Source organism: Aedes albopictus, chromosome 3 (genome assembly GCF_035046485.1).
Source record: "Aedes albopictus strain Foshan chromosome 3, AalbF5, whole genome shotgun sequence".
In the NCBI taxonomy this organism is placed as follows: domain Eukaryota; kingdom Metazoa; phylum Arthropoda; class Insecta; order Diptera; family Culicidae; genus Aedes; species Aedes albopictus.
This window is the reverse complement of record NC_085138.1, coordinates 251,834,251-251,852,335: the sequence shown is the minus strand read 5'-3', so window position 1 is coordinate 251,852,335 and position 18,085 is coordinate 251,834,251. Positions and strand designations below refer to the sequence as shown.

At 46.8% G+C, this 18,085-nt stretch overlaps 2 protein-coding genes across 2 annotated transcripts in view; one reads left to right on the top strand and one right to left on the bottom strand.

The window, feature by feature from the left end:
* LOC109424346 (uncharacterized) overlaps positions 1 to 18,085 on the top strand; it is a 55,081-nt gene that overhangs the window by 24,100 nt on the left and 12,896 nt on the right. The window contains exons 2-3 of the mRNA XM_062860177.1: positions 13,259 to 13,887; positions 13,957 to 16,663. Of these exons, the coding sequence (XP_062716161.1) occupies positions 13,259 to 13,887; positions 13,957 to 16,663 (3,336 nt within the window). The remainder of the gene's footprint in view (positions 1 to 13,258; positions 13,888 to 13,956; positions 16,664 to 18,085) is intronic.
* LOC134291847 (protein PFC0760c-like) lies at positions 7,766 to 11,619 on the bottom strand. Its single transcript, XM_062860176.1, has one exon. The coding sequence runs from the start codon at positions 10,285 to 10,287 to the stop codon at positions 9,430 to 9,432; it is 858 nt and encodes a 285-aa protein (XP_062716160.1). The 5' UTR covers positions 10,288 to 11,619; the 3' UTR covers positions 7,766 to 9,429.

Sequence of the window (18,085 nt, the reverse complement as noted above, 5' to 3'; positions counted from 1 at the left end):
CAAAGGTTTGGTGACTCCCCGAACAAAACCTTTAAGAATTTTGCTTCCAAGGATGTTGACGGGAAACAATTCCGGCTACAATTGCCATTCGTGCCATGAGCATGATGCTGCTGATGCGATGGTCGCCTGTGATGTGTGCGGTAACTGGCACCACTTCAAGTGTGTAGGAGTAGACGACACCGTTAAAACCCGCCGGTGGTTGTGCCAAGAATGTGATTCTGCTACGGTTTCTGGTCTGCTCAGTCTCCCGCAGGCGAAGGATAAAGTGAACAAGTGCGGCGGTAGTAAGACGTCAAGGTCGCGAAGTAAGAAACCAGTCAAATCGGTAGGATCGAAAGTGAGCATGACCTCCAGTGCCCGCGCTGCTGCGTTGGAAGCTCAGATGCGCCTACTTGAAGAAGAAGAGCGACTAAAAGAGATCGAATTGAAGGAGCAAGAAGAGCTGCAACGTAGGGAATTCGCCGAGGAACAACGCAAACTGGAGGCAAAGAAGAAGATTATGGAAGAAGAAACGAAGCTGCACGAGACAGAGTTGTTGAAGCAAAAGGCCTTGCAGGAAAAAATGATGTTAATAAGACGAGAATCCATGGAGAAAAAGAAGGAATTGATGCGACAGCAGGCGGAATCAAGTAGATCATCATCAGTGTCACATATTTCCAAATCCGACAGAGTAGTGGCTTGGGTTGCTTCACAGCATCAGACTGAGGGAGACGATCCGAATAATTTGGAACCACCGATCTCCACGTCCAACGCCCGCGTAGCGAACTTCGACTCACCACAACAGCTCCTAGCCCACCCATTAATCAACTCTCAAGCCTTTCGTTAAATGATGATCGACAGGACAAGCACCCGGTGTCACCTACTACATACATGCAAATTGCCGCCCGGCAGGTTACGGGCAAGGATCTTCCGGCATTCAGTGGCAACCCGGAAGACTGGCCGATGTTCATTCGGACCTACGAAGAAACCACAGTGGCATGTGGGTTCTCCGACGTGGAGAACTTAGTGCGGCTTCAAAAATGCTTACGTGGAAACGCTCTGGAAACGGTTCGTAGTCGCCTCATGATGCCCGCCGGAGTACCTCATGTAATCAAAACTCTGCAAATGCGCTTCGGACGTCCGGAGCTCATCATTCGTTCACTTTTGGAACGAATACGTCGCGTGCCAGCTCCGAAGCCAGAACGACTAGATACCCTTATTGATTTCGGTTTGGCTGTTGAAAATCTGGTCGTGCACTTGCAAGCTGCGAAGCAAGAAAACCATTTGACCAATCCGGTTTTGCTGCAAGAACTGGTTATGAAGCTTCCAGCTCAGTTGAGATTGGATTGGGCTAGATTCAAACTCCGACACCAAGATGACACCCTGGCAGCTTTCGGCAACTTCATGAACGAACTCATTGAAGCAGCTAGTGAGGTATCGTTTGATCTCCCATTCAACCTAACAACGAAGGTGGAGAAACCAAGAGATCGAGAAAAAACCTTTGTCCATGCTCATGACGCCGTCGACGCCGAATCGAGAAACACGGGTGCAATAAGGAAAGTTCCTAAACCGTGCATTTGTTGCAACTCCATTGGTCATCGTATAGCAGATTGCGAGGAGTTCAAGTCAAAAGACGTTGAGGAACGGATGAGGATAGTTCGGCAAAACAATCTGTGCCGAATGTGCTTGAATTTCCACCAACGGTGGCCCTGTCGGACATGGCAAGGCTGTAATATCGAAGGATGTCGAGAGAAACACCATCCTTTATTGCACCAGTCCACGTCATCTAGTCCTATGCACCTGTCATCCAGTCATAGTACTAGTGTAGACAAGAGTTGTGATCGTTATCCGTATTTCCGCATACTCCCAGTGGTAGTGTCTATGGGTAATAAGCGACAAACGATATTCGCCTTCATCGACGAAGGGTCTTCTTCGACCCTCTTGGATAGGACAGTCGCCGAACAGCTTGGTTTGGACGGTCCGACAGAACCGTTGACGCTACAGTGGACCGGTAACGTCGCACGCCGGGAATCCAAATCGAAAAGAGTGCATTTTCAAATCGCCGGTGCTGAGAGAACAGATGCATTCCAGATACAAGACGCCCACACTGTCGAACGTCTTCTTCTGCCGAAACAGACGCTGATTTATGGTGAGTTAGCTGGTCGCTATCCCCATTTACGTGGACTTCCAATCGCCGACTACGAGTTAGCACAACCTAAACTTTTGATTGGGCTCGACAATTTGAGATTAGGAATTCCATTGAAAATTCGGGAAGGTCGTCTCAATGAACCCATCGCTGCAAAATGCCGATTGGGCTGGGCGATCTACGGCTATAGTGCAGGAGTCTCAAAGCCAACTGTGTCAGTCAACTTTCACGTGCCTGCTGCCAAGGATGCGGACCACGAGTTAAATGAGCAGCTTACCGAGTTCTTTTCATTAGATCAAATTGGTATAAAATCGTCGTTTGAGATTCCGGAGTCCGAAGCAGACAAGAGAGCCAAGCGAATATTGGAGGAAACTACACGCCGAGTATCTAACCGATTTGAGACTGGACTGTTATGGAAGTCTGACAAAATTGACTTTCCCGATAGTTTCCCGATGGCTATCAGAAGGCTCCAGTCGTTGGAAAAGAAGCTGTATAAGGATCCATCTCTCCACCTTCGTGTTCGTCAAAAGATTGAGGAATACGTAAACAAGGGATACTGCCATCGAGCGACGGCAAAGGAGTTGCATTCTTTCGATACCAAGCGGGTCTGGTATCTTCCGCTGTGCGTAGTCATCAACCCGAAAAGCCCCAAAAAATTAGAGTCGTCTGGGATGCGGCTGCCAAAGTGAATGGTGTATCGTTCAATTCAGCTTTTCTCAAAGGCCCAGATCTACTGACTAGCATCGTGTTTGTGTTATATCACTTCCGAGAACATAGGATCGCTGTTACTGGAGACCTAGAAGAAATGTTTCTTCGACTCCTCATTCGACCCCAGGACAGCCTATCGCAGCGGTTCTTGTGGAGAGAAAAGCCTAGTGATACACCAGTGGAATATATAATCAATGTCGCCACCTTCGGGTCTACTTGCTCTCCGAGTTCGGCCCAATATGTGAAAAATGTCAACGCGAGGGAATACATGGAAGCGTTTCCGAGAGCGATCATCAAACACCATTATGTAGATGACTATCTGGATAGCTTTGAGACGGAAGAAGAGGCTATCGAGGTGGTCAACCAGGTAAAATTCATCCACAGAAATGGGGGTTTCCACCTTCGCAACTTTCTGTCCAATTCCGAAAGAGTTTTGGCAGCCATCGAAAGTGTTTCTCATGATGATTCAAAGGAATTGAGTCTTTTGCGCGCTGAAAAATTGGAATCGGTGCTTGGTATGAAATGGAGTCCGTCCAAAGACAGTTTCATCTATACGCTAGCGCTTCGTGAAGAGCTTGCGAATATCGTAGAGCCCGAACATATCCCTACCAAACGAGAAATGCTCAAACTGGTCATGAGCCTTTTTGATCCGCTTGGATTTTTGACATTCTACCTAATCCATGGAAGAATCCTGATACAAGACGCCTGGGCAACTGGAGTTGGTTGGGACGTCCCAGTCAACGAAGATTTGTCTCGAAGGTGGTGGCAGTGGATCAGCTTCTTACCAGCATTGGGGAACCTCAGGATTCCTCGATGCTATTTTCTCGGCCGAATGGATGAAGAAAAACAGCTGCATATATTCGTGGACGCCAGCGATGCAGCGTACGCATGTGTGGCATATCTTCGTGCTGCGGGAACCCAAGGCGTAGAAGTGGCGTTTGTAGGTGCTAGAAGCAAAGTTGCGCCACTTAAGGTATTATCTGTCCCTCGATTGGAGTTAATGGCTGTGGTTATAGGTGCTCGTATGGCGGATTCGGTAATTGCTTCTCATTCGTTCGAGATCACAGAAACGTTTTTGTGGACAGATTCCTCTACTGTCCTAGCCTGGATCAGCTCGGATCACCGGAGATACCATAAATTTGTGGGAGTAAGAATCTGAGAAATACTGGCTCTAACCAAAATAAATCAATGGAGATGGGTGCCTTCAAAGTATAACCCGGCAGACGACGCGACCAAGTGGGGAATAGGTCCAAAATTTGATTCTGGCAGTCGCTGGTTCTGTGGTCCTCCCTTCCTTGTTCATTGCGAAACAGAGTGGCCTAGAAAACAAAATTCATCACTCACCAGCGAGGAACTTGTCAGAAACCACAACGTACATCAAATTTCCTCCACACCATTAGTAGATTTTTCACGCTTCCACAAATGGGAGCGAGTACTGCGAACACAAGCGTATGTCTTCAGGTTCATCGACAATTTGAGGTGTTGTAGGAATGGCCGACCTATAGATACTGGAATCCTGAGCCGAGAAGAGTTGCGGAGAGCAGAAAGGGAGTTATGGAAGCAAGCCCAATCTGAAGCCTACAGTCAAGAACTAGCAATTCTGCTGGAGACTAAAGGGGGCCCAACTGTTCGTTACAATTTGCTTCCCAAGACTAGTCCTATATATAAGTTGTGGCCGTACATGGATCACGATGGTGTGATCAGAATGAGAGGAAGAATAGGTGCTGCGTGGTATGCTACATCCGATGCTAAATACCCGGTTATATTACCAAAATCCCATATGATAACATCGCTTCTGGTAGATTCGTATCATCGTCGCTATCACCATGCCAACCAGGAGACGGTAGTAAATGAGATGAGACAGCGTTATGAAATACCACACTTGCGTACTGTCGTGAAGCAAACGGCTAAAAAATGTATGAAATGTAGAACAGAAAAAGCAGTTCCTCGACACCCACCGATGGCCCCACTTCCGGAACAACGCGTCACGCCTTTCGTGAAACCTTTCACATTCGTAGGCCTGGATTACTTTGGGCCGATAACGGTGAAAGTCGGCCGTGCTAACGTCAAGCGCTGGGTTGCACTCTTCACGTGCCTAACGGTGCGTGCTATACATCTAGAAGTAGTGCACAGCTTATCTAGTGAATCGTGTGTGTTGGCCATACGACGATTCATTGCCCGCCGTGGTGCACCAGCAGAATTTTTCAGCGACAACGGGACCAGTTTCGTTGGAGCGAACAAGCAGCTTCACTAACACCAACACACGGTGGAATTTCAATCCACCAGGTGCCCCCCATATGGGCGGTGTATGGGAGCGCCTCGTGCGGTCGGTAAAGAACTCTATTGGAACGCTCATCGACGCTCCTCGCCGACCAACTGATGAGGTGTTTGAAACGATCCTGTTAGATGCGGAGGCAATGATAAATTCGCGTCCTTTAACGTATATGCCTCTAGAAACCGCCGACGAGGAATCGCTAACTCCGAATCATTTTTTGCTGGGAAATTCTTCTGGCGTTAAGCAACCCCCTTCGGAGATCAACGAACGTCGTATGAATTTGCGGAGCTCTTGGACCCTTGTTCAACATCTAACCGATGTTATATGGCAAAGGTGGATTAAAGAGTACCTGCCTGTAATTACCAGGCGCTGCGGGTGGTTTGAAGAAGTCCGCGAGATCCAGGAAGGTGATTTAGTGCTGGTGATTGGTAATACGGTCAGGAATCAGTACGTGAGGGGGCGAGTCGAAAAGGTGTTCCCGGGACGAGATGGACGCGTGCGTCAAGCTCTGGTGCGCACAGCTTCGGGGATGTACAAGAGACCAGCCGTGAAACTGGCATTCCTGGACGTCGGATTACGTGAAAACTCTGGTCAGGACTAATCGTCACCAGCTTTTACGGGTGGGGGGATGTTGCGCCGATCAGCTAGCCCCTCGGCCGAATCGATCAGTGTGGTTACCACAGAGCATGACAGTAGTGATAATTAGCCGGTGTGATAAACACAGTTAGAAAGCCTTTTCTTGTAAGAATTACAGTTTTCCATCGCTTATTTCCTCTAAACAGTTACATACGAATTTGCTATTTGAGTGGCACTACGGCACTGCGATAATGTGGATTCATCAGAGTGTATTATTCACCTTAAACCTCTATAGAATAATCCAAAATACTTGGTATAGAGCCGTGTATCCCGGAAGCACGAAAGTAACATCGTCGTACGGTAGGACACCAAAATTGTAAGATTGCATTCCGTTTACTGAACTTATACAAAACTAATAAAGATCTTTTTAGTTTAAAGCGATTTCCCACAACTACCTGTGTTTCGCTACAAAGGTTTGGTGACTCCCCGAACAGAACGTCTCCGCACCATAGCCACATCGGAATGCGTGTTGCTGTGGGTGAATTCGCTCATGCCTTTCCAGCTCAGTTGACAGGCGACGATTAACCATCCGCTCGAGTGTTTTCCCCATGCAACTAAGTAAGGTTATTGGTCTATGTCTATAACCCTCCGTCAGCGTCTTGTCCTTTCCCTCTTTGGGGATAGGAATAACTAGCCCTTCTTTCCACTCGTCAGGTATAACTCCAGAGTGCCATACCTGGTTCATTGTATCCAGTAGGCCGATAAGTGGGAGCTTCCTAAGTATAGGATACCCAATATCGTCAGGACCCGCAGCCTTTCCAGTGCCGTGACTGAGGGCCCAGTTGAGCTCGTTCAAACTGAAATCCTTATTGTAGTCTATTTCTAGACTAAGGTCACCTTCGTCTTCAAGTGAATCTTCTACTTTGCTTGTCGGAGGCGGTTCCCAACTTCACACTACCTGAACCTGGGCCGTTCAAGCCCCATTACTTAGAGAAGGAAAAAAACGTGGAAGCATGAGATATGAGCTAGTGAAGACCAGAATTATGTTTGATGCTCCTCGCAAGTTGTCGACTCACCATTTTGCAGTCAATTAGTATTAAATCCTAATATTCAAAACTCGCGAAAAGCTCAACCATCGTCAACAAATGTATTTGACACTAAAAATCCCTTGATGATAATGAATTTCCTGGAGTAAATTATAGTTATTGTTTCCGAATCCTTCATCTCCTCTTATATTATTAAAACCGTTATCCTCTTTTATCTCCATATCTGCTCTATTATTGAGTCTTTTCCTTTACTTGAACGAAGAATCCGATCATGTTAAAGAGGGCTTTTTATGTTTAAAAACAAAGATCTCATAAAATATAAAAATGACAAAGTCAAGAAAGTTGACCGTATTTCCACCTAATTTCAGGTTTTTTGCTCATAGTACATCCGATGTTCACACGTTTGGTATTTCTTTTCGAATTATGCAACATTTAGATCACTGGCTAAATTTATGCAGAGTACAACGATCATTTTCTTGAGCAACGAAAAGAAAAAGAAAAAAAAACCACAGTAGTTGATCGGCAAGTCGTCACCTCCATCACTCGTAGTAAGCATAACATTATGAGTCTAGCTTGGTCGCTGTCATCATAGGAGAAACAGTAGCCTACAGACGAATCTGGTGCTTAGGGTGTGATTTATTTCCTAAAAAAAAACTTTTAAGTTGAGATTGAAAATTTGTTACGATACAGGAAAAACCTTAGAGTTTGTAAATTCAAAATAATTCCTTCATTTTATTTAAAACAAAATAATGCTCAACAGCCAACAAAGATTTGTAATTATTAAGCAATATTATATTTGCAGAAGATATACAAAATAATTAGGGCTTTTATAGCTGATGTGGTAAGCGCATGGTTATCAGCAAGACCAGGGCCGGATCTAAGGGGGGCCCGGGCCCACATTTTAGGGGCCCCCACAAAATTTGATTTGCGGTCGGTTCGTACAGAAAATTGTATCGTTTTTCTTGGGCATAGAGTAGCTTCGTCAGCTCTCAGTTAATAACTGGAAGTGCTCATGGAATACTAAGCTGAGAAGCTTGTCTGGGAATGCATTCTTTCACTGCGCAGGCTGTGCCAAGGGAATTCAGTAAACTTATACTGGGTTCCAGGTCACTGTGGCATTGAAGGAAATGAAATGGCAGACGAGCTTGCTAAAAGTGGTTCCAATTTACAGTTTGCTGGCCCAGAACCATTCTGTGGTATATCAAACTGTACAATTAAAATGGACCTGAAACGCTGGGCTGAGCAGAGGGTGATATCCAATTGGATGGACGTCAAAAATTGCAATCAGTCAAAACGATTTATAACACCAAATGCTTATAAAACCAAAAAGCTCTTAGAGCTCAACAAGAGAGCTCTATGTACATACACTGGCCTAGTAACTGGACACTGCCCGAGCAGGTATCACTTGAAAAATATTGGCCATATTCAGAGTGATATCTGTCGTTTCTGTAATACGGAACGTGAAACCTCGGAACATCTGCTTTGCAGTTGTGGTGCTTTATACACGCGCAGGCAAAGATTTCTAGATAAAGGTTGCTTGCAACCCAGTGAGATCTGATCTGCAAAACCTGGGAAGGTCTTGGAGTTTATCAATTCCATTGCACCTGACTGGGAGACGACGCGTCGTGGCAGTAGCTGATTACTTGACACATGGTAATTAGCTGGCTAGATGCGAATATCAAAACGGGACATGCCACAATAGTTCAGCCTATTGGACGCAGTGGCTTAATTTCCCCAACAGGGGAGGAAAAAAAAAGCTGAGAAGCAAACTTTGTCTCAGTGGGTACGTTACGATAAGAAGAAGAAATGAATAAGTAACATTTGATTTTTTCGAGAATAATCAAAAAGTTTGCAAAGTTTAGACAAAAGTTTCGAGTTGGAGTGTTAGTTGACAAACTGGCTGACTATAACTGTTACAAATTGATAAATCAAGTTTACATTAAGTTTGACGTACGTGATAAAACTGTCGTATCTTCGGATACAACCCATCAAATAAGCCGCACCCTACTGATACGATTACCTATGAGCATCCCGTAGATAAAATCGTAGATGCTCGCGCATTTCACGGGCGGATAGAGTCTATACCGAGTAGTGGCGTGGATTGTGTTATTGCGTGCACCTTCTCCTTTCCTTGCGCGTACGCAATTGGAGAAATTTTTTTTCGTGGTCGAATCGAATGCATTCTCCGTCTGTCCGGCAACGCCAACGGCAAGCAAGCACGGTCTCACGTACCTAGTCGTCGTCATCATCGTGGGTCGTTCGACGGCGGACAGTTGGAGCGTTCGTGAACGAAATCCAATTAAAAGCCATTATTTATCGCTTCTTCTCTGTTTTGTTGCTGCTACTCTTGATCGACCATCATCATCGCATCGCTATTTGCAACAATCGGACGCGGAGCGGAGTGTCTTTACTGTTGATTCATTTTTGTCTGCTTACTGTTACATTTTTGCACCGAAATGCTCGCTCGGTACAAAAAACAGCTGGACTTGAAATTGGATGCTGGTATTATGCATGTTAACCTACAGAGTGTCCGCGTCCGGGAGTTGACTATTGGCATTCATTGCCTCTTCTGGATATCAGAGTGCCTATTTAAAATCAAATATCAAATGTTGACTGTTATTATTATTATTATTATTTATTAGAGACACTTTACACTGAAAAGGTGCATTCGTGTCAGATTATTTAAAATACAAATACAGCTATGACATATTTTTTTTCTTCGATCTCGTGATCACTTTCCAAGTAGAACCGGAATTTTGAACATTCTCGTTGCACGATCGCTTGGCTAAATTTTCGTCTCGCGTTCCATTCGTTGACTCGGTTGACAACCGCCGCTTCGCAGAATCGGTCTCCAGGTTCACATCGTTTTCGTTTTCAACATCGGTATTTCCATCATCGTTATCGTTGTCATCATCATCACCACCGTCTCTATCAGATCTAGCCGCTTCTGGTTCAATTGTATCGCACTGGTTATCGTCGTTTTTCTGTCCCTTGACCGAGCTGGATGGTGTTTTTTGTTGCTTTTGTTTAGTGCTACGGATCGCTTGTTGATCGCTATTGTTAGGGTAGCTAACGTACGTGCCGTGGCTGTTCACAACAATGTGCGACGGTATCGGTTTATCCAACCGCATCCGAACGACGCGCACACCATTGGGTATCCCCGAGAAGAAGTTCTTCCACACTTCGTTGTGAATGGAGATCACTCTCCCGTACTGCTGCAAGTGGTCGGCGATGGAGTTGTTGCACATTTGCGGCGGAAGATCGTGAATCCTCACGGTCGTTGTTGGACCATCCACGTATACCGGTATGTAGTATTTTACTCCCTCGAGAACGAAGCAGTGTTGTAGATGATGCAGTTTTTGTAGCCGCGGGGCTACACCAGGGTCGTTCATCTCGATAAATAGGCAGTTTTTGATGTTATGGATCTGAATGCTCCTAACATCAGCCATATCAAGTTTTACAAAACACTTCAGGAACTTTTCCGCTTCTTCCAAAGCGGGGCGCCTTGGCAAGACACCAAAATCCACTACCAACGTGTTTTTTCTGTATTGTGACATCTTGTATCGATACAAGAGCAACCAAAGGAAAGGGAAAAAGACGTCCGGCGCGCACGAAGAGCGGTTGTCAACTGTGACTGTTATTGTACTTTGTAAAATATAACGTTTTACACAATTTCATACAAAAACAGTGAAATGTTCGTTTGTTCAAACCTTCAAAGTATATTGAAGATTAAACCTGACCACTCTGTAATTCAAATACCACGGTGTAGACGTTAAACATAATGTTAGTCAGACTCAAATAACACATTGTGTCATACCTACATTGATTTCATTTATTCAGCTTTACATTACAACACTTGATTCGTGACTGCAGTCCTCCATCCTCGGCTGCGTTCCACATTTGCCAGATTGTTCTGCACCTGGTTCGCCTACCTTGCACACTACCCTCCAGATCTTCTTCTACCATCCGGATCCCTTGCGAACACCAGCTTTACAGAGTTATTGTCCGGCATTCTCATAAAATGCACTGCCCAACGTATCCTACCAGCTTTTGCCACCTTCCAAGGAAGGTTCGCCGTAGAGTGCAGCGAGCTCGTGGTTCATTCTTTACCGTCACGCACCCTTCTCCTGCACACCGCCATAGATGGTCCTAAGGACCCGACACTCGCACTCTTCGAGTGCTTGCATGTGCTCCTCATCGAACACAGTCCAGGTCTTTTTATTCTTCAATCACTTAACCTAATTTACAGCTCTTTTGTCCACTAGGGCACTGCGTGAGCGATTCCAATTAGAAGCTGTACTTACACTTTGTACAACGCCTAAATTTATTCTATTCTAATTCTACTATATCGAACTGGTTGCCGTTGCGCTGCTTTCATTTTCTACCCTATTGTGGTAAAATGATGAGCACGAGGATGTTGATGTGTGGCTTTTGGTTGTTCCTTTTTTCAGTCCGATTGGGGTCCATTATGGGTTGCCGTTCGCCGTTGTCCAAGTATTCGGGTCCATTTGAGCCATGTGCTCAGAAGAGGGTCAGTGTCAGCTGCTCTCAGGGAGAAAAAGCAACTGACGAAGAAGTGCCGGGGCTGGGATCGAACCCATGACTATCTGCCTCTTGTCCTCGTAGTGAACCATCGGTCTTATCAGCGTTTTCTACATGATACATTTGGTGCGAGGGAGAATCTTTCTAGACCGCATATTCTTGTTGAGCCCATGGTAGGCCCGACTTCCACTGATAATGCGCCTTCGTATTTCATGTTGTAGTTTGCCGTTAACCCTCTAATACCCAACCCCGCATTTATCGGGGTATAGTTTGAGCATTTTTGTATTTTTTCATTCTTGGGCAATCAAAACTTTTATCGTTTTGGCTGATATTAGGGACGCCGTGCGCCCAATGGATTACTGCACGAATTTATTCTGGCCTGCTGACTCTCACACGAAATCTGACGTTTGAGCGAGCCCGCACCTCCCAAACGTCAAATTTTCTGTGAGAGCAAGCAGGCCAGCATAAATTCGTGCAGTGGACCATACCCTGCGCACCATAACTGCATAGCAGATGTTACGAGGTGTTACAGTAATGACAGATATCATGGCCAATATTTTTTAAGTGATACCTGCTCCGTCAGTGTCCAGTTACTAGTGTGTATGACATAGTGTTGGTACTAGTCCACCATGATCACGCAGACCATAGCGAAGCTAGCTCCAACAGGTTATGGACCCAGGAACGTTTTCCGCAGCATGTATTGACCTAGAAAAGGATCGGCCGTATAAGGCGCGGAGTCGCAGCATGGGATTCTTAGGCGGATGGATTAGCAGTCACGGAGGACAGATTCCATGGGAATGAAAGGCGATACGGGTCAACTGGATGACCGAAAGGAGCTCGATGAAGGTATTGTGAAGTTGCGGATGAAGCTCGGCGGAAGCACCTAGACGGGAAGGTTGACGACAGGAGGAGTGATCCGGTGGACAATACGGAGAAGGAGCTCGGAGATAGATGAACCTGGTTAGAGCTCGGAATATTGGCAGAGCTTGTGCAAGCGTCGGAGTTAGGCCACTTGCCCAAGGCTTGCAGCACTTGCAGTGAGGAGGAGCTTCGAGCCAGGAGGAGATGAAGGGAGATGATTATTGTGTTTCCATTCAATAGGAGGCAATCAGTGAAGTACTAGATTGAAAGTAGTGAGCTGGATTTTTGTATGGTGAGATGTTCAATTCTCCATTTCTGCAATGAAATGGTTCAAACAGCGTGGGTATTATGATTTCTTGACTAATTTGATGCTGTTTGAGCAAAAGTTTGAGTAACTGTGTTGTTGAAGTTGCATGAAATAAATAATACAACAACAAAGTTACCCAAACTTTTGCTCAAACAGCATCAAATTAGCCAAGAAATCATATAACCCACGCTGTTTGCACCAATTCATTGCAAAAATGGAGAATTGAACATCTCACCATACAAAAATCCAGCTCACTACTTTCAATCTAGTACTTCACTGATTGCCTCCTATTGAATATCAACGCCTGTTCAGCCCATCTTGTCAGTTCCATTTTAATAGTACAGTTTGATACACCGCAGAATGGTTCTGGGCCAGCAAACTGTATATTGAAAAAAAAAAATCGTTTGCTCGGTGAGACTCGTATTCACGCTTCCTACTCACTAAACAGTGCCCTACATCATCGTGGTGCACCTTAGCGTAACATCTTAAGGGAGGGTTAAACAAAATCAAAATGCTAATTTTAGGAGCAGCTCTACCCCATTTGGCATAACGCCGCTTGGCATAAGGTCTTTTGGCGTAAATGCCATTTGGCATAATGGTCATTTGGCATAAGACCGTTTGGCATAATACGAAGAACAGCCTTCTTGGTAAGAATGCACTTAATTCTTGTTATACCAAATGCTAAACGACCGTTATGCCAGATGGCTTTTATGCTAAACGGCCTTCTGCCAAATGGCATTAAGCCAAATCATGTTATCTAGACCTGATAATATACTATAGATTAATAAATTGTAAACTTGTTTCTCCCAAATCCACAGAACGCCAACGATGCAGCCAAAGAAGACACATCGCAACAGAGCGGATTAGCCACAGTGGAATCAGAGTACGACACGGCATCCGATTCGCCATCCGATGGCGAAGAGTATGATGATCAGGAGGAAGATAGTGATAGCCAAGAGGAAGAAGAACTAGTCACCGATGGCGAAGAAGGTGAAGACGATGAAGAGGATGACGATGGATCGGACGATGACGTCATCGAAGTACTGGATAACGAAAGACAGAGCGGCGATGGCCAGGAGCAAGAAACAGACAGTAAGCGAAAGGTGGACGACGACGAGGACCGTAGCAATCCACAGTACATCCCGAAAAAGGGAACCTTCTACGAACACGATGATCGCACGTTGGAGGACGAGGAAGATGGTAAGGCTGGTGACGAGAGTTTGAACAGCGAAGACCCGGTGGGACCGGGTGGGGACCGAAAGGTAGACAAAAATGCAGTGTCCAAGGCGACCAAGAAATGGCAAGCGTCAGCCGATCGATGGACGCACGATCGGTTCGATGAAAGTGAACAGGCTCCCAAATCGAGGGCAGAGCTGGTTTCGGCCTACGGGTACGACATCCGCAGTGAAGACGGTCCGCCACGGGCCCGCAGGAGGAGACGTTATGCGTAAGTGTGAAGCTTTCAACCTTGACGGTATCTTTGTAATAAAATAATCAATCTTTTCTTTTTTCACAGTCGAGGTCCCAACCGATACACCAGAAATTGGGAAGACGAGGATGCTTACTCAAAATCCAATGTTGTAGATCATAATCGACAGCGAAAGGTACCCCGGCCAGAGGAATTCCCTGAGTTGGGTACTAACAACAACAGCATCAGTGGCAGCAGTAAATTGCGCCAGAATGGACGACGATCTAGTAAACAGCTGCTGCGAACGTCAGGAGAACGTGATGAACTTGCGCCGGGGAGACCGCAGCGAGCGGAAAGAAGAACCAGTGAACGTAGTCGAGGAAGTAATGGCAATCGTGGCAGCATGGGTGATCGCGATCGTGATCGAGGAGCTGAGCGGGATCGAAATGATCGATATGAGCAGCCACGACCGGATCGCGAGCGAAATTGGGACAGGGAGCGCGATTATGATCAACACGGTATGGATAACTATCGGGATGGAAGGAACGATGGCAGTAGATACAGTTCAGAACGGATGGCGAACAACAATAGCTATCACAACAAAGAGAACAAGATTAGCAATCGAGGCAGTAAAGAGAAGGACAGAAGAGGTAGCGATTACAAGGTGATTACTTCGCTACAATTTAAGAATCAAACTCGAAACAAGGCCATGGAAGGAGGTGGTATGCCAATTACGGGAGGTAGCGGTGGCGTTAATCAGGTTGTGCACAGTAATAGCGCAGGCGCGTTGTCTGGCAGTAGCAATAGCAACAAGATGAACAATGCAATGGACCGTGTTCAACCAATGCCAGACCGCATGTTAGATCAGCGTTCTGTTCAGCACCATTATCAGAATCAGCCGCCGCAGATGATGCAGCAACCGCAGCAGCAACAGCAAGCGATTCCACACCAGCAACAACAGATGCCTCCGCCGCCCCATCCACAAGTTCAACAGGCACAACCCCAACCACAGCCGCAACAAATTCAGCATCATCAACAACAGCAGGCTTCGTATGTGAATGATGATCATTATGATTCCTATAACGATTCCAAGATGCCGAAAGATGCTAAGTTCCCGTATAATCCTCCGGCAAATGCCACAATCCAATCCGTAGAAATTGGCCAGACCGACATTGCCAAGTACCCTACTCCAGCGGGACAAAGGACCAGCAAAGACCGACAACCGGTGCTGAGCTCCACCTCGGCTGTCGCATTGAACACTAGATCTCAAATATCCCCACGGCAAATTGTATCCACACAAGCCAGTCAGCTTACTTCGATTGCCGCAACTCAGCAATTGACACACCAACAACAGCAAATACAGCAACAGCAACCACAGCAGCCACAGTATCAACTTCAACAACAGGCTCCGTATCAACAGTTGCATCCACTAACAACTCAGTCAGGTCCACCGACAGCAACTCAAGCTCCACAAACTCAGGTTCCACCACCACAGCTGCAGCAACAGCAAGCACCAGTTGCAGCACAAATGCACAACGTCCATATGGGTGCCTCCGCCGTCGGTCAGCAGCAATTGCTTGCCAACGACAGCAACTCCCGCTCATCTAAACGCTATTCCAGCACCAGGCAACGATCCACTCTGGACAATCCGAATGTTGTTGTCGTGCAGTCACCACTCCATGAGCAGCAGCAACAACAGTTGCTACAACAGCAACAGCAACAACAATTGCTGCTCCAGCAAGAGCTTCATCAGCAACAACAGAAGCTTTCTTCTCAGGCGCCCAAGCAGAACTATCAAATCAACCAGCCGTCGTTGCCGTTGAACCTACCGAACGACTACCTGGTTGCGAATGCAGCACAACCAGCGGCAGTCAGTAAATCCCAACCGACTGGTCAGTATCAGCATCCAGCGGCATACTATTCGGCTACCACCCCAACCGGAAGTGAATTTGTCGCCGGAACACCCACCCAACCAGTCCCAGTGCAACAACAGCCTGCAGTCCCAGTGGTTCCCCAGCAGCAAAACCCTCTCTATCAACAATACACGGCACCCAGCCCTACAGCTAGCCATCAATACATCCAAGCACCCCCGCCAGCTACATACATCCCTCAGACAACAACTACTCCACAACCTACCCCTCCAACCGCTCCAGCTGCTCCCCCACCTCAAATGATGAACTACGTCCCAACAATTCCCCCAGCAGCTCCCGCCCAATACCCGGCAGCCCCGTACACCGGGTACCAAAACTTCAACACTGTAGTTCCTCAACCGGTCACCCCTGCTGTCCCGCTCACACCCCCGCAACCGGCGGCAGCAGCCGTCTATCCCAGTGGAATCACATACTACGCCCCCCAGTCCCAAACGCAAACTCCGCGACCACTGCCATCCCAACGGCGCCCGACCAGTGCAATCCCGATTCTGGCCCCACCCGAGCGGAAGTCCAGAAACAACCGCCCCGGCGGTTCGGATAACAACTCCGGCAGCGGTCCCAGTTCCAGCATCAGCGAAACGACGGAGGACACAAGTGTGAGCGCCGCTGGACCAGCCGCCACCACCGCTGCTCCCGCAGCCGCCGCCAGCGACATCGACCACATTCTGGACAATATGTTCGTCCAGCGGCCGGTGTTCCAACCGCCCATTCGGAAAAGTCCATCACCGGCGCCCACAGCGGTAACGACGGGGACTGCGAGCGGGACTAGTTCCACCCCCGGTGCTGTGCCGGTAGTTAATGCGGATGCGACAATGACCTCCTCCGATGCGCTGAAGACGGCTGCTGATATGGATTCGCTGGACAAGATTGGCGAGTCGGTGAAGGTAAGTGACGTAATATGAATAGGACAGATCGGTGTAGTACTAGATTTGTAGTAATGAGCTGAATTTTTGTATGGTGAGAAGGTCAATTCTCCGTTTCTGCAAGGAAATGGTGCAAAAAGCGTGGGTATTATGATTCCTTGCCTAAATTGATGCTGTTTGAGCAAAACTTTGGGTAACAGTGTTGTTGTTTTCTCCATTTCTTTCAACATAAACAACACAGTTATCCAAAGTTTTGCTCAAACAGCATAAAATTAGGCAAGGAATCATAAAACCCACGCTTTTTGCACCATTTCCTTACAGAAACGGAGAATTGACCTACTCACCATACAAAAATTCAGCTCATTACTACAAATCTAGTACTACACCGAACGTGCCCCATTAGCGTAAAGTGTGTGTTCTGTGGTTTAATATGGTCGTAAAAATGAGTCGTAATAATAACGAATCGAACCCTGAGGTACTTATTACTTGCTTCACCGGTCAGACTAAGGCCTGAGCGTCCTCTGTGGTACGTAGGAGTCGTCTCCATTCGACTCGGTTCGTGGCTGTGTGTATCCAGTAACGTACTCTTTGGAGGGTCCGCAAATCGTCCTCCACTTGATTGCTCTCGAGAACAATTTTAAACGGGATGCTATCCTACACCCTGATGACGTGAGCCGCCCACCGTAGCCTCCTGATTTTCGCGGTGTGGATGATGGTTGATTCTCTCAGAAGCTAATGCAGCTCGTGGTTCAGTTGCCTTCCGTTCGAAAACTCAAAGAACGCGTTGGTCCTCTGCACGTGGAGTCCATGCTTCGTGCCCATAAAGCACTACCGGTCTAATCAGCGTTTTGTAGAAAGTTAACTTCGTGTGACGGCGAACTTTGTTCTGTGAAGTCCAAAGTAAACTCGATTTCCTGCCACAATGCGTCTCTGAATTTCTGTGCTGGTGTCGTTAACGGCGGTCACCAGTGACCCAAGGTACACGAATTCATCAACCGTCTCGATTTCATTATCGTCCATAGAAATTCGGGATGGCGGGCGCGGTGATTCCTCCCTGGAGCCCTTTACCATCATGTACTTTGTCTTCGACACATTAATGACTAATCCTATTCGCCTGGCTTCACTCTTCAGTCGGATGTACGTTTCCGCCATCGTCTCAAATTTACGAGCAATCAATATCATCAGCGAAGCCAAGCAGCTGAACGGACTTCGTGAAAATCGTCCCACTCGTGCTTACCCCCGCTCTCCTTATTACACCGTCTAAAGCAATGTTGAACAGCGAGCACGAAATACCATCATCTTGCCGTAACCCTCTGCGACAATCGAAGGGACTCGAGAGTGTCCCTGATACTCGAACTACTCACATCACTAGATCCATCGTCGCCTTGATTAATCGTATCAGTTTATCCGGGAATTCGTATTCGTACATGATCTGCCATAGCT